This window comes from Glycine soja, chromosome 3 (assembly GCF_004193775.1).
Source record: "Glycine soja cultivar W05 chromosome 3, ASM419377v2, whole genome shotgun sequence".
In the NCBI taxonomy this organism is placed as follows: domain Eukaryota; kingdom Viridiplantae; phylum Streptophyta; class Magnoliopsida; order Fabales; family Fabaceae; genus Glycine; species Glycine soja.
Genome location: NC_041004.1, coordinates 36866796 through 36882409, shown reverse-complemented (window position 1 = coordinate 36882409; position 15614 = coordinate 36866796). Strand labels below are relative to the sequence as shown.

Below are 15614 nucleotides of genomic sequence, written 5' to 3'. Positions count from 1 at the left end.
ATATATCAAAAGGAATAAAATAAAATATTAAGCAAATGATTAATATATAAGACAATAAAATAAGATGCATGTCTCAATCAAAGTTATAATAATTTCTAAAAGTCATTTTATTTCATAAACAATCTTGAAAATACTTATTATAATATTCATGTAAACGTAAAGTATTTATTAATTATATTAATAATTAATAGGATCGACCTAGTGGTGAGTTTTTTTTTTAATCAAAATCCTAACCATCCCAAATCAATATTATCATATCTAGAAAGAAGACAGAGGTGGTTGGGTATGGTGTTTGGGTGATGGATGCGGATCTGGATTCGTGAAGGTTGGTGCCTTGGTGGTGTCAACTTAACCAAATTCACAAAAAGAGTATAATTGAAGCAATTTTGTAAAATAATGGACACGCTACAAGTTTACAACTACTCATTCTCTTGTTACAATCCTTGGTATTCTTTGCCCCCTGCCCAGAGTGGAAAGGTAGAATTGGTACCAAAAGTTCAGGGTAGAACAGGAAGCTCCACCTTGTCAGAGGAAAAGAAATTGACCCTTCCCTCTCTGACCCGGCAAATTTTCAAAGGAATGCCACCACACTGTTTCTCATGGGCTTCAATCTCTGCTCTAGATGGTGGATGTTGAACCCTAACAGAAGATGCATGATATACCTGATTAAAAACATTTCCATAACCATATAACAAAAAGAAGGTGCAAAATAGAAATTAGAGCCAAGGAATTTTTTGCCTAGATATTAATTATTGAATTTTTAAAAATAAATAACCATACTCTATGCCTAAGTGATCCTAACCTAATAGATAAATTACCTACAACAGCTAGTTGCTCACTCACTTGCTCCCCCAGGAATTAGAACTATTCCTCCAAGTCCCAAATGGCTATCAACTTCTCATGGATGTATTGAAGCGCATTTAACAGACAACAGGTATCTTTAGATATAAAATTTCATTTTCCTATTGCTTCCTATTGCCATTACCTTTAAATCCTATCAGAAAACAGACAGGTACAATGCCTTTATCAATTCTAAGTATTTACTTTGAGAAATAACTTACCACATTGCCTCCCACCTGCACCTTACAAGACCCTAGCCTCAACCACACACATGCCACACAATGCAGTAGCATGTCTGCCAGCATGAATTCCTCTGATACAATAGAGTGAGTGCAAAAAATTAAGTCATGATATGCTTGAATTACTCTTTGTTGGGTTGTCGATTACTCCATTGGATAACAATATAAAGATCCCTTGCCAATTAAATTTCTGAATCTAAATTAATCTTACTGATGCAATGAGAGATGTAATACTTACCTAGATAAGTACAGTAGAAAACTTGGATCACCAGGACAAGACTTTCTAAACCTACTGTTTGGAAGATAAACATCAAAATCTGGCCTCAAATCATTTACCTGCATCTCTCCAAATAACTTAAATAACTTGTGGGTATGTTAACTAGTGCTCTTAAGATATTGGTTAAGAAACTAAAAGGAGAAATGTTTTTATTTGAATGCGCAAAATTCTACCGTCCATGATACTTTTTGCGCTCTCTTGTGATTTTTATAGAAGTATTTTTATTTTTTTTCCTTTTAGTTTCTTAACCAATGTCTTAGGAGTAATGGTTAACAAGACCCATAACTCATTGATGGAAAGCTCTGATTTGGAATCAATGTCTTCTAGTTGTTCGATTTCTTTCTGTGACTTCAAGAGTAGCAGGTTTATGGGAACCTTAATACTCTTCAAACTCCAAGCAACACCATGCCGGCCAATTATGTAGCCAATAGACTTGAGGTGCCTGTAAACATCAAACAGTTCTCAACAACATCCACTTTTCCCGCTAGCAACCTTTTCGTATGTTTCTGTTAGAGATATGCTTCTACCACCATTATCTAAGAGATCTAAGGCTCCTAGTTCCATAAGATATCTGCCAAATCAGCCTTTACATAAGCACAACTTTTCGAAAGTCCTTACGAAATTTCAATATAGTTTTTTATTTTCTCATGCAAACAAGTGTATTACCTAGTTACATAGTTTATTATCCAGAGAAAGCTAAGGCTTTAAGAATTATGTGTTGCCATATATAAAATGGTATATATAAAACGATGGCATATCACCTACAAAATCTCCTCAATTGAAGAATAAATCTTGCCACTGCGAACTATTCCAGTTGTTACCCACATTTTGCCATTCTTCTCAATGATGTCTCCCATTCCCACTTCTTCATTCCAACAGCCTTTGGATTTCACGTTCCTGGTAAATGAAATGCATAATGTTCACTTTGAAAAATCTAACTTTAGCATGGGAAACAAAGATATCTTCACTAGTAAGTACTAATTTACAATGTAAATATGCTTGACCTGAACTGCAACTTGGGCATAGAATACATGTACTGTTACTTTATTTTAATCTTTATTTGAAAAAACAATTTTGTTTAAATTGTAATTTTCATCCCTAATTTTTTAAATCCATGAATTTAGTCGCATAATTTTTAATTGTAATATTTGATCCCTAGTTTTATAAGTTGACGATTTTGGTCTCTTACTAAATTATTAACTAATAATTATAATTAATAGAATTATTAAATTAATTATAAATTTTAAAAATATTAATTATCAAAATAAATTTAATATAAAATTATTAATCCTAATATAATATTATTGTCAATGGAGTTGCGTGATAATGAATGTGGAAGAAATGTTTGAAAAAAAAAAGGAGAAACATTTATAGAGGATTATAGTAAATAATTTTTTATTAAAGTTTTTATTAATTAGTGACTTTAAATTAATTTATAATTAACTTAATAAATATATTAATAAAAAATTATTTATTAATAATCTATCAGAACTCTAGATAACCAAAATTATCAATTTATAAAATTAGGAAATCAAATATTATAATTAAGAATACATGGATTAGAATTATAAATAAGAAAAATTAAAAGAACCAAAATTATAATTTAGCCATTTTGTTATTCAATTAAAAACAAGTACTAATAAATTCACAATTATGTTAGACTCTTTAATATAACTTTCATTTTTTATTTATAAGACTTAACTTTAAAAAAAAATATCAACTTTTTAAACTTGTTTTTTATACAAAATCTAATTTATATTTTCTTATGCATTAATTTTTTTACTAAATGTATTAATTATTTTTATAACAAGACCCTTTTTTAAAAATATATATATAAATTTAAGATAAATTTAATGTTACCAACTAAATTAAGTATTTTTTTAATATGATTGAATTATATAATTGAGTATTATAAATATCAACATAGTATTTGAAAAAACAATTTAATCAAGAAGAAAAAGATTTTGTGTATACTCCTAGAAAACAAAAATCATTTGAAATATCGAGAGAGTAGAGACAGCGCCTCCTCCGAAGATCAAACTTGGTTGGGAAAACGATGATGTGTCGTAGGACGGAGTTATATAGAGAGCTGAAGCAGCGTATAACACATTTTCGACATTTCTGCGACACGCATCAAAAACATCTTCAAGATCTCGAATTGCTCAAGTGCTTCAAATCCGAGATTCAATTCGAGCTTGCCTCCAATCACTTTCAGGTTCTCACACTCCGAGATTAAATTTCATGATTCGTTCCTTCATGATAGTAAATTGCACTTTTTTTTCCACTGCATAACACTCAATATCTTCAGTTGCCACACACATGACACTTTCACATTTTCATGGGTGCTGCAGAATGCTCAAAGTGGTTCCTTAGGGGACTTTGTGGTGGACCCCACCTCACCCAATTCCAAAGATGTGGTTTTGCGAAGAAAATTCGATTCGGGTGAGGAAGTTGCAATCTCTGCTATTCTGGGACCTCCCAACTATGTGAAAGACCTTATTTTTCCGAGGGATGCTTTTATGAAAGTTTGTGTGAAAAAGCCAGCATTGAGCTTCATGGTACAGTTTGACTGTGATGTTTATGAAGAAACTGATAAGGGCTCTGATTTTGACATCTACAATGCTTATTATCTCAAATCATCTACATGTCTCAGCACTTCCATTTACAGAGGCCCTTTATTCCGGTAAGCTGATACTATAATCTAACATTTTTGGTTTTCTAGTTTGAGTGCAAGTCGATTTGTATTGAGTTTACAATGTTGTTGTTGATACATTCAGTGCTGGCTGATTGAAGATGAACAAAGATTGGATTTATGTTATAGATTAGAGTAAATTGCCAATTTAATTCCTGAAATTGTTATTCGCTGTCACTCTAATTCTTAGATTTAAGAAAATATATATAAAAAAAAAAGTCCCTGAAAGGCTATGAAAAGGGAGCAAGTCCAAATCCTACTCTGTTAAGGAAGGTTATGAGACATTGCAACAGCAAAGTAACAATGAGGAATCTGATTTCTTTAAGAATCTATGGTCTATACCAGCGCCTTCAAAAGTATTAACTTTCACTTGGAAGGTGGTCTTAGATAGGGTGCAGACAAAGGGAGCTCTTAAAAAGAGACGCATTATGATGGAAAACAATGACTACATGTGCACACTTTGCAATCAAACTGAAGAGTCTATTGTACATTTATTGTTTGAGAGCAATTTCTTGCACCAGGTTTGGAAGAGCATTTATAAGTGGGCAAATCTGGAAATAGCTATGCCAATAGGCACTAAGGCACATTTTAGTCAGCATACTGGTATATGTGTGGGAAGGAAGAAAAATACAGCATGGTGGGACAGTATGGACGGCAGTGATATGGGCATCATGGTTGCACAGGAACAACACAGTTTTGAATGCTGAGCAAGTGCCAGACCTTATTGAGATCAGACCTTGGAAATGGTTAAAACAGAAAACAAGATCTTTCTCACATTCCTTTTTCAAATGGTCATCACAACCACTAGTGTGTCTGAAGATTATTGAGTCATGAACAAATGCAGGAACAGGTGAACATTATGATGTTTGAGGGTAACAGTTCTAGCTTACAGTATATATACCCTACACAGATTATTCTGTTACTGTTTTGCGGATGGAGAGCCGAGTTGTCAGGAAAACCAAGCGAGATCAGTGATATGTTACTAAGTAGGGATTGTATGCAGTCATATATAAATGATTCTTCAGTTAGGTAGCCTGATGGTTTGTGCTTAATTTTTGTAATGCTGATAGCTTATTTCATTCAGGCAATACTGTAATACTCTCTGCTGATGGAGAATTCTGGTACGATAGGCCATGTAGGTTCTTTGATGCTTTGGTTTAGAAAGGGACTGATAGGCAGGCGCATAAATGATGCATAGTTAGGTAGTCTAACTTGAAGTTCCTTTTGCATCTAATTCTAGTATCGGTGTTGGCTGACGGAAATGTTAGGCTCTATGTACTGAAGCCTTCACCTTTTTTTTATTGTAATATGATCTTCTTTGGTACCACTGGTACCAATATATTCTATCTTTGCTGATAAAAAAAATTGCACACTGTATCCCTGTGTAACATATTTCTAACTATAAAGCATAGAATCTAATAGACATCAAACATGACACGGACATAGACACTCTAACACAGCTAATGGCTAAAATATAGAACACTTGGACACCGCATACACACAAAGAGAGAGAGACTCTAATGAAATGAAATATGAGATACATAACAAAATATCTAATTTGATAGTATATTCACCTTTTTAAACCAACCTTCAATGTTTTTTCTATGATAAAAATATAATAAAAGAGAAGTGTTTATGCTTCATAATTTTCTAATTCTTTTATGCTGCAAGTGTTACTATCATATAATCACTGTACTATAATGTGTTTGGAAACCTGTTTGGTTGGCGTTAAAACGGAGGTTTTACACATTCCAATGCACAAACATAAAAGCAATGTGGGTGTGTTAGAATTTCATTAAATTGAAAACAATGAATTTTCAAACACAATCTCCCAGGACTTCTGCTTATCCTTCTATCTTTTTATGTACCTTGGCTTCATAACCAAGACCTCTCTACATAACTGTCTATTTAAGCATCTATCCTTTATGGACCTTGAGTGTTGACATGGCTTTTATTTTTAGATGGCATGCTGCAACCAATACTCCTGATGGATTAGATAGTAAAAATACATTTTCATAGGATTACTCATTTTGACTCTAGTTGTTGCTGATAAATTTGGAGCAACTAAGCAAGCCATTTAACTGTTACTGTATACATTTTGGCTATTCATCTTCTGAACTGGTTAGGCCCGTAGTTTGATAAAATCATAAAACTAAGCCTGTGAGAATTTAAACTGTGCTAAAACGAAGAACTTGTTTTCATGTTCTTTAGAAAGTTAGGCTTGATTAACAAGCAGACATTTCCTTATTAGTTTTATGACTTCATCAAATCAACACCCATAAGCTGGTTTTTAGCATCATCATTTTAGCAAACCATTATTTGGTAAGTTTGTTTAAGCTTATTTTTTCAAATAGGTGTTCTTTTTAATAAAATAAGCATATTTCTACTTTTCTGATGTGTTGTTTGTTTTAAACTACTTAAAAAAACATTTTTTAAAAAAAGTGCTTATTTTAAAGTTACCTTTTTTAAGTTTAAAGAGACTCACAAGTTATATGGGTCTTCTTACTAATACTTTTTCATTGTCTTATCTTTATCCATGTGAAGCACATTGGATGATGAGTTGCAAGATGCTCTCAAGGAATACCTGATAGCCAAGGGCATTGGAGTAAGTCTGACCAATTTCCTTCTCCACTACCTACACAAAAGAGAGCAAGAGCAGTACGTGAACTGGTTGAAGAAAGGTGAAGCAGCATTTGTGGCAAAAGAAAGGTCATTGAGGGAATCATCAGAGACACATTCTTGATCAATGTTTACTCATATTTTAGTCAATGTTTTTGAGAGTTCGGAAAATGATTAGGTTTTCCGATAAGTAAACTGATTAGTAAAATGTAGAATAATGTTTCTTACTTTCTTTTGTAAATGATATGCACCTCAAATTTTGTAGAAGCTAGATAAGAGAACTTCTATAAAAGTTAAGTGCATAAGTTGATTTTAACTTATGGGATTAACTTAATTCATTTTACCTTATTCTCTTTAGCTTGGCAGTGGAATAGCCCTCACAGTGAAATTAATTACTGCTGTGGAAGATTGCCAAGAATTGTCTTGTGACCAAAGAATCCAGGTGCCTAATATATTGCTTCCTCCCCTTTTGTCCAAGATGCCCGGATAAGATTAAAAATGTGATACATGCATGCTGCTTCTAATATTCAGTTGCTGAAGAATTTTTTCTTTAAAGGATTAAGATATTGGTTTGAGAGCAAACCAAAATTTGGAACAATAAAAGTCAACTATGATGATAGTGCTTCAGGAGATAACGGATTAGCTGGGTGTGGAGGAGTTATTCGTGACCATTTTGGTTTTGGTCAATTTCATTATGGCTAATGCTGTCAAATTAGGCGAATGTTCCATCAATTTGGCTGAGCTATGGGGATTCTTTCATGGTCTAAACATAGCATGAGGGAGAGGTTTTAGAATCAGATTACTCCATAGCTATTAATACGGTTTCTAGCTTTGCCGCCTATAGGAATCATACTTGGTTCGAAAAGGATTGTCACTTGTGGAGAATACCTCTAATTTAAAAGAAAAAAAAATTCTGGCCTCTGAGTGGTGTCTCACTTCTCACCCATTTTTGAACTGTTACATATTCGGCGGGCTTGGGTGGGCTTTAAGAGTGGGTCTGGACTAAAATTTGCACACAATTTTTTTTTCTCATTTGTTTATTTGAAAGATAAAACACAAAGAAATATAATATTTTAATTTATATCAAACTTAATTTTAAATTAAAATTCTAATATCATTTCTTTCTTAATTATATATAGTAAATACATAAAACAGTTAAAAATAGATGAAATAAAAACAATATTAAAAAATGATAATTAATGTTATTTTAAATTTTAAAAAAGACAGATGAATTACATAAATTTAAAAATACAGGCAAATTAAAATAATCTTTTTTTTCCTTTTTCAACAGATAATAAACAAGCTTGACTAATTCCAACCTCCACATGGGCTTTTAGACTTTTACGGATTGGATTTAATGTCATCTGACATCTCAACCTAGATCCATTCTTAATAGGCTGTGGCTGCTTATGGACTCAAAGTAAAGTTGCACTCATCTCCATGAAAATTAATTTTAGGAATTTTGATGTCTGAGGTGCATATTTGTATTATTGTTGGAGGCAATTCTAACATACTTTTTCCAAAGCTTCATCTTTATTAGTAGTATTTGCTCCATTCCAAAATTATATTTTCCAGCAAAATAAATGTTGTATTTCTTGTGTCTCTAATTAAAAGATCATTTTCAAAAAAATATTTGTCCCTTTTTAATCAAATGTTCCTTTTTATAAGATCATTTCTTTACATATCATACTTAATTATTTTTTATTATTTTCTCTTCAAATATTAATAAAAAATAATTAAGTGAATAGAGAGATAAAAAAGAATAATTTTGGAATGATAATACAAATAATTAACAAATTTAATCTGATTAACTAAATCAACTAATTTTCTTAAGGAACGTGAATTAGTTGAAAAAAATCTTATAATTAGAAACAAAAATAATATTATACAGACAAATAATAATAATAATAGATATATAAAAAGAAAATAATAATTTTACAAAATTAACCTTATATTTTTTATTTTTACTAAGATATTCAAATTATTTCAAATAAACAATGCTTTAAGGAGATTTTGAGAAACTACTATTACTATCAATTAAAATGATAAGCAAGAAGGTTCTCTGATAAATTTATGATTATCAGTTGTTTTCAACTTGAAATAAGTTAATAGTTCTTTCATAATACATACTATTATGTGTGGTAGGTTTTGGTATTTCTTCCTAAATAGTACTTAACATGTAGTTATAAGATACATATCTTATTGGTGTACAGTATAAAGTATATAAACTGTATAACAATAATCTCTATAAAAATAATAATGTGTTTTTTTATACTCAAGCGAGCCTAAGACTTGTTTGATTCAAAAGGAAAAAAAGAAAGATAAAAATTTACAATTTGAATCAAAGAGAAAACATTATTAATTTTTTGAAAATTTATATATCTTTTTGTCCTTGCATATTTTTATTACATATCAATTTTTTTTCTCGACTCACATAGCCACATCCTCTTTAGTCATCATTGTAGGTACAGTCCTCAGAAGAATACCAAGAAGTCTATTAGTATGACATGCACGATTAGTCATTTTGTACTTTCTCCGCCTCCATTAGATGTTTTAGCATCACATTTTTTATAATGTTTTTTTTATTATGGATTAAAATTTCTTAAATTATAAAATAAAAAATTCATTGAATAATAAATGAAATCTAAAAAATATATATTTTAAAATAAATTTCAACTAATAAATAAATTGTTAAAGAATGTATCATCTAATGTCAATGGTACGAAAGGACCGTTAAAAAAACAGCAAGAAAAATATGTAGCCTCGTGTGGGTTAATAAAATCTAGGCCACGTTAAGGTAGTGTAGAAAAATGGAGTTGGAATAAGATATGTTAACAACAATGGGTTAGAAATATTAGAATGAGTGGAAATAAAGTTAGCAAAAATTTAGATTAAAAAGAATCTCGTTATTAGGTCAGAGAATCTCGTTAATTTCGGCAAGAATTTGTGATAAAATTTACATATTATGTTTAACTAGAAGAAGAAAATATAATAACTGAATAGTAGAACTGAATTTAAATTTCTTAAATAAGATTTTAAAGATTTGATCATCAATGAAGTTTGTAAATACTTTGTACTTATAATTTGATGGGAAAAAAAAAAAGACTAACGAATAATTGATATATTGAATAAATGTCAAGAAGATGGGGTTTTTTGTTACTCATGTTTTTTTACTCCATATGATGATGGAGTAAATTGTATTATTCCTTTTTTTTACTTAAATTGTATTTTTTATTTTATTTTACTAATATATTGTCTTTTTTAAAAGATAATTGTGTTATATTTGAGACTATTTTTTTTTTGGTGAATTGCACTATTTGATACTATTCTAATAAAAAATAACTTTTTATTTTCCATGATAATTCTCAATATAATTATCAGATAGTTTTGGACATTTATTATTAATTTGATGACCTTAAAAGGATGAAATAAAGATTTTTAATGTAATTCCAAAGTCAATAATAAATGTAATTATTTTAATTATGTTAAAAGTGTAGAATATTCATTGATTCTATAGATGATTAATTTTTAATATAAAACATCACTGACCTCATATAATACATAATGAGATTTTTCTTTCTAACCATAAGATAATAATTTGAAATTTTACTTGAAATATCCAAGTTTATTTATGCTTAGACTAACCACATGTTGACATTAACTTTTAGAGCATTCACAAAAAGCTAGTTCAACCACAAAAGTTAGTTCAAGGGTGAAAGTTATCCTTCACTTATATATTTAAAGTTAATTTTATTTTTAATCGATGTGCGACTTGAATTTTTTTCCAACAACAACAAGGGTTCTAACATCATACACCAAATCCATACTGGTAGGTAGAGCATTATGGTTTTTAGCATCATGATTTGTTCTATCCTAGCTAGAAGATGAAGGTTGTGTGGCATGTGCAAGAAAAATGACTTTTGTTTTTCTTTTTATGTTGGAAAGATGACTCTTGATGCGACTGAAGAGTTGTTGAACGCTCAAACAAAAAGAAAAACTCTTGGAAGCAAAATAATGTTGTCTCTAGAAGACAAAACAGACTGTGGCTTAATTTGTTGGTAGAGTCTGAATTGTAGCTTTGCTGATTTCTCCTATTGCCAATTTTGTGTGGACAATGGTGATTTTAGTCGACATTACTCGGCCATATATACTATGGTCTTCATCATATTAAATTAAAATGTCGTGATGGTAGAATAAGGTTTGTGTAAGATGTTGATTTGAAATCGAACTTGTAAAGACTACTTTGAAGATCTTAATATCTCAAGGGTAAAATAAAAGGCTAATTTTATAAGAATTAATTTTTTTATTTAAGTATCATTATTGACTTATTGTCATCAATACCGCTATATATCATCATCAGCTTTATTATAACTAGTTGAAATATCTGTATTTTTTAAAAGAAAAAAGAAAAAAAAATAGTTGAACAAAAAAGGAACAAAATAGTTACGTTTTGAAGGTTCAAAGAAATGGAAACAATTATATATATATTGAATGGTAATTTAGGAATATAAAATGTGTACACCAAAATGAATAATTATGTCTGATGATAGTTATAGATACTAAATCATCGTTAAAAATAACATGTATTGGGTGATAGATGAAAGTGTAATTAAGTAGGGATGGATCTCCAACTTTGTTAAAGGGGGTTAAATTTTTTTCTTTTCTTTTTGTGATCCGGAATACACAATAATTAAAAAAGAATGCTTTAAAAAAAATATAATTTAAAGTATTAGCAGGAAGTATGTACAAAAATACAATTAAAATGTAGGTATATGAATTGAAGTAAAAGATGTATTGTTGTTTACTAATTTGTATAATAATGCAATTCTGGTTATATATAGAGAGCATAAACTATAGTTAGTAAAGGAAAATATATAAGATGAATTTAATTGATACGGTTGTAAAAAAATAAAAGAACATAATCTCATATAATTACATAATACTTATGATTATACTATGACATGTGGACTGAATCATAATTTGTTGACGCTAACATGAATATATATGTGTAAAAAAAATAGTGGAATCAATCATCTAAAAGGTTTCAAAAAGTTAGAGAGCAAATAACTTAAAAAACTAATTATATAAAAATAAGAAGGTAAGCTACTAATAGCTATCAACCTATCAAAACTAAGAGTAAGAAAAAATAACAACTATTTTCTTGTAAAGTAACAAAGCCAATAATTGTATACAACAAACTAAGTTACAATTACTTTAACAATCATAATATCTCGAGGGAGGGGGGCTAGGACCCCTGTCTATCCCCTTCTATCCATCCCTAACTACAAGGAGAGTATAAATGACATGAATTATTTGAATTTGATTGTTAAATGCTTGATTAAAGTTTTTTTTAATTAAATAAACAAATTGATTATTTAAATGAGTCAAATCTAAACTTTTCAAGTTCGATACCAATTATTCGTTTATATATAAATTATAAAAAATTAAAATTACATAGATTCTACATTATCATACCACATGTTTAACACTTAATTTTATATGTAAGTTATCAACTAGTATTAAAATGTTATTAAATATTAAATTGATAGATTTAAAATATCATTTAAGAAAAAAATTCATAAATTAAAAATAATTAAGTTATAAATGAATTAAACAAGTCAAATTTAAGCTTTAATTATTTTAAACTAGCTCGAGACTTCGATTAATGTTAGTTGATCTATGCATTGTGTGGTTTTCAGCATGTTATATATGCATTACTTTTTTTTATTATTGAAATAACCAAAAAACAGTTTTCATTATAATTTAAAGCATTTTTAGTCTTATTTATTTGTTCATTTTCTTTTAAAAGGATAATATTTTCCTATCAAGATCTTGAAAAGATTTTTAAAATATTTGCTTTATGAAGATTAATCCCAGCTACATACGCACATGTACTATTGCATGAGGATGAAAGCCGAAAATAAAAAAGATGCCCTTCTATGGGCAGGTAGCTGGCTTCTTTGAAGAGATCATTCACACGCAATTTTACAAATAATTAATTAAAGTCTATTGGGTCTGCAGGATACAAAGGAAAATACCATACATCTATTTCATTTTTTTTTTATCATCAATTAGAGATTATTTAACGATTTTATTAATGATTAATTTTTGTCAGAAAATTTGATTAAAATCATTTTTAGTAAGATTTTTTTGTTTCAATCACATATTTTTTTCATTCATAAAAATAAATCCAAAATTTTAATTTTACTTAAAGAGACTGAATAAATCTAACAAAAGGGAATGAATGAATTATAACTTTATCTAATTTAAGCAATGGTATGGTTTTATTAACACAATTGACCCATTGATTGATGATGAACTAGTCATCAATGGTAAGGTACAGCACCTTATCACAGAAAAGAGGGTCAAGCCTTATAACACGGTAAGTTAAAAGACAAAATACAATAATCCAAGGACCAGAAATTGAAAAAGAGATTAACCCCCAAAGTCTTTCTACAGAAGAAAAAGACTATAGTTGTTAGACATTTCTTAGATTCTCAGTCAACTATAGACAAATTAAACTAAAGTAACTTTTTAAATTCTTAAAAGCACGTTAGAATGAAGTGTACTAAAAAAAAAAGAAGCAGGCCATCATCAAGTAACATGATAAATGCCTAAGATGGTTAAGAGGTTTTGTTAGCAATAGGGGAGTAGAAACCAATATTTTAAAATCAAATTCGTTGTGAACCAATTTGTTTTTGCAGATTTTGACTATTTTGTTTGTTTTGTTCTCATTACTAATTATAGTTTATTTAAATCGGACTCTAAACCAATTCACCATTTTTTTAGTCGAATGGCGAGTCGAATCTGAATTTCAAAACACTGATTCAGACTACTTTAGCATATGGCTGTTTTTCATCACATAAAAATGAAAAAATGAATTGGCTTCCTTCCTTAACTTTTGACATGTGGGCTGTGGCTGCTCTTCAATTGATATATTAAAAAAAACATGTCTGCTCATATTCATTAAAAAAATGTTTTAGAAAGTTCTAAATCTTATAATTTTTAAAGTAATTTTAGTTTTATTCATTATTTTTATAACATTCTTTCTAACTCATTATTTTTATCTCTATATTGTATCCTTTATTTTATTACACATTTCTTCTCTGTCTGAATATTTCCCCAGTACACATGACAAGAAAACCTATACCCGTCCAAATTCATCCTGACTTTGATGGGTAATACCTGAGTTGATCGGTGTGGGTTCGTGATTTTCCCTGATAACCAAATGTTAGGTACGGGTACGGGTATAAGATTACTAGATCCGTCCCGACCCCAAACCCATACTCACCCTGCCACTTAAAATCTTTAGAATTTTTGCATAATTTAATAAAAAAACATAGAATTTTTATTATTAGTTAATTTTATTTTAGAATTTTTACATAATTTGATATTATTTTCTTAACTATTTTTGTAGACACACGCACTATAATAAATTTATTGATATATAAGTAGTTAAAAATAAATGTTTAACAATCAATTTATTTATTCTAAAATCAAATTTTTAATATTTTTTAAAAAAAATATTTTTCTAATTTGAATCATGTATTAGACAGAGTCATAGATACCCAATACCCGATGGGTATAGGAATGGGAGAAATTGGGATTAAAGGATTGAGGAAGCAATCTGTCCCATTACCATGTTTATTTTCCTGTTATGAGAGGTGTTGTGAAAGAATGTGAAAAATATGATTGTTATATTTCTACCCAAACTATAGTTTAGGGGTTCCATATATAAAACCAAATACATTATAAAAGTGGGTCTAAAAGTTAAATAGTAAAAAATGTAATATAATAATCGTTTTGCATAAAAAGTAGATTTGATTACTTCAATCAAGTTTCATGCCGCCTTAAAGTTAAGTAGATTTGATTACTTCAATCATGTTCTATATGTGCTGACTTTTCCATCAAATAATAAAATAGCTATTTGGGTTGTGCTTTCTGAATTTATACTTCTAGGTAAAATTTGCATTTTTATCTCTTAATATATCTTTAGTTTTGGATTTGGTCTCTCAGTAATTTAATTCACGAATTGGGTTCTCCTATTTTATAAAATCGTGCAATATTGATCTCCTAAGTCTCAATTTAACGTTGACCGTTAGCAAATAATGTTGACTATCACGTGTCACGTTCTTATTGGATTATGACTGTCACGTGTCATGTTCTGATTGGTCAATGAAAATAACAATACATTTAATCTTTTATGGAGTTGACATTCAATCAAAACGTGACACGTGACGGTCAACATCACTTGTTTACTGTCAACGTCCAATTGTGATCTGGGAGACCAATATTGCACGATTTTATAAAATAGGAGAACCCAATTCATGAATTAAATTACTGGAGGACCAAATCCAAAATTGAAAATAAATTAAGGGACAAAAATACAATTTTACCTACTTTGTATCTGCCCTTAGGAATAGGATCCGTTTGATAGGAAAAACTTTCTCTTTAGGAATTTTTTCAGTAGAAAAAACAAAGACTCAAAAGTTAAATTGAAAGATTAAAATGAGAACTTACTCTAATGAAAAATATGATTGTAATAACAAAATGTTACATAAAAAAAAACAAAGCATTGACTAAAGCAGGGACGAATCCAAACATGAATTAATGGATGATCGATTTTTTTTACACAATTATTTAATTATATAATTTATAATAAATTATTTTAATTATATAAATAATGTCATTTAAGTGTTATTTATTGTCTAATCTCAAATAAAATATTTTGTTTTCCTTTTTAGTAATATTTTTTTTGTAGAGATAATTTTTATTTTTTCTTTTTCTCGATTAAGTATTTGAGTGTTATTTGAAAGATAAGTTAATTATTATTTTAAAAGTTATAATTAGTTTGTAATAAAAGAATAATTTAATTAATTGAAATATAAAAATATAAAATAAATAAGTATATGCAATATTGATGATTGAATTAAAATTACATTTAAAA

General features: G+C 29.1%; 1 protein-coding gene and 1 pseudogene across 1 annotated transcript; one reads left to right on the top strand and one right to left on the bottom strand.

Annotated features, from left to right (window-relative positions):
• Nucleotides 1-497: 497 nt before the first annotated feature.
• On the bottom strand, nucleotides 498-2389 carry LOC114405229 (annotated as a pseudogene).
• Nucleotides 2390-3333: 944 nt separating this feature from the next.
• LOC114406696 lies at nucleotides 3334-6983 on the top strand. Its single transcript, XM_028369470.1, has 3 exons — nucleotides 3334-3571; nucleotides 3708-4039; nucleotides 6593-6983. The coding sequence occupies exons 1-3, from the start codon at nucleotides 3413-3415 to the stop codon at nucleotides 6789-6791; spliced, it is 690 nt and encodes a 229-aa protein (XP_028225271.1). The 5' UTR covers nucleotides 3334-3412; the 3' UTR covers nucleotides 6792-6983.
• Nucleotides 6984-15614: the final 8631 nt, after the last annotated feature.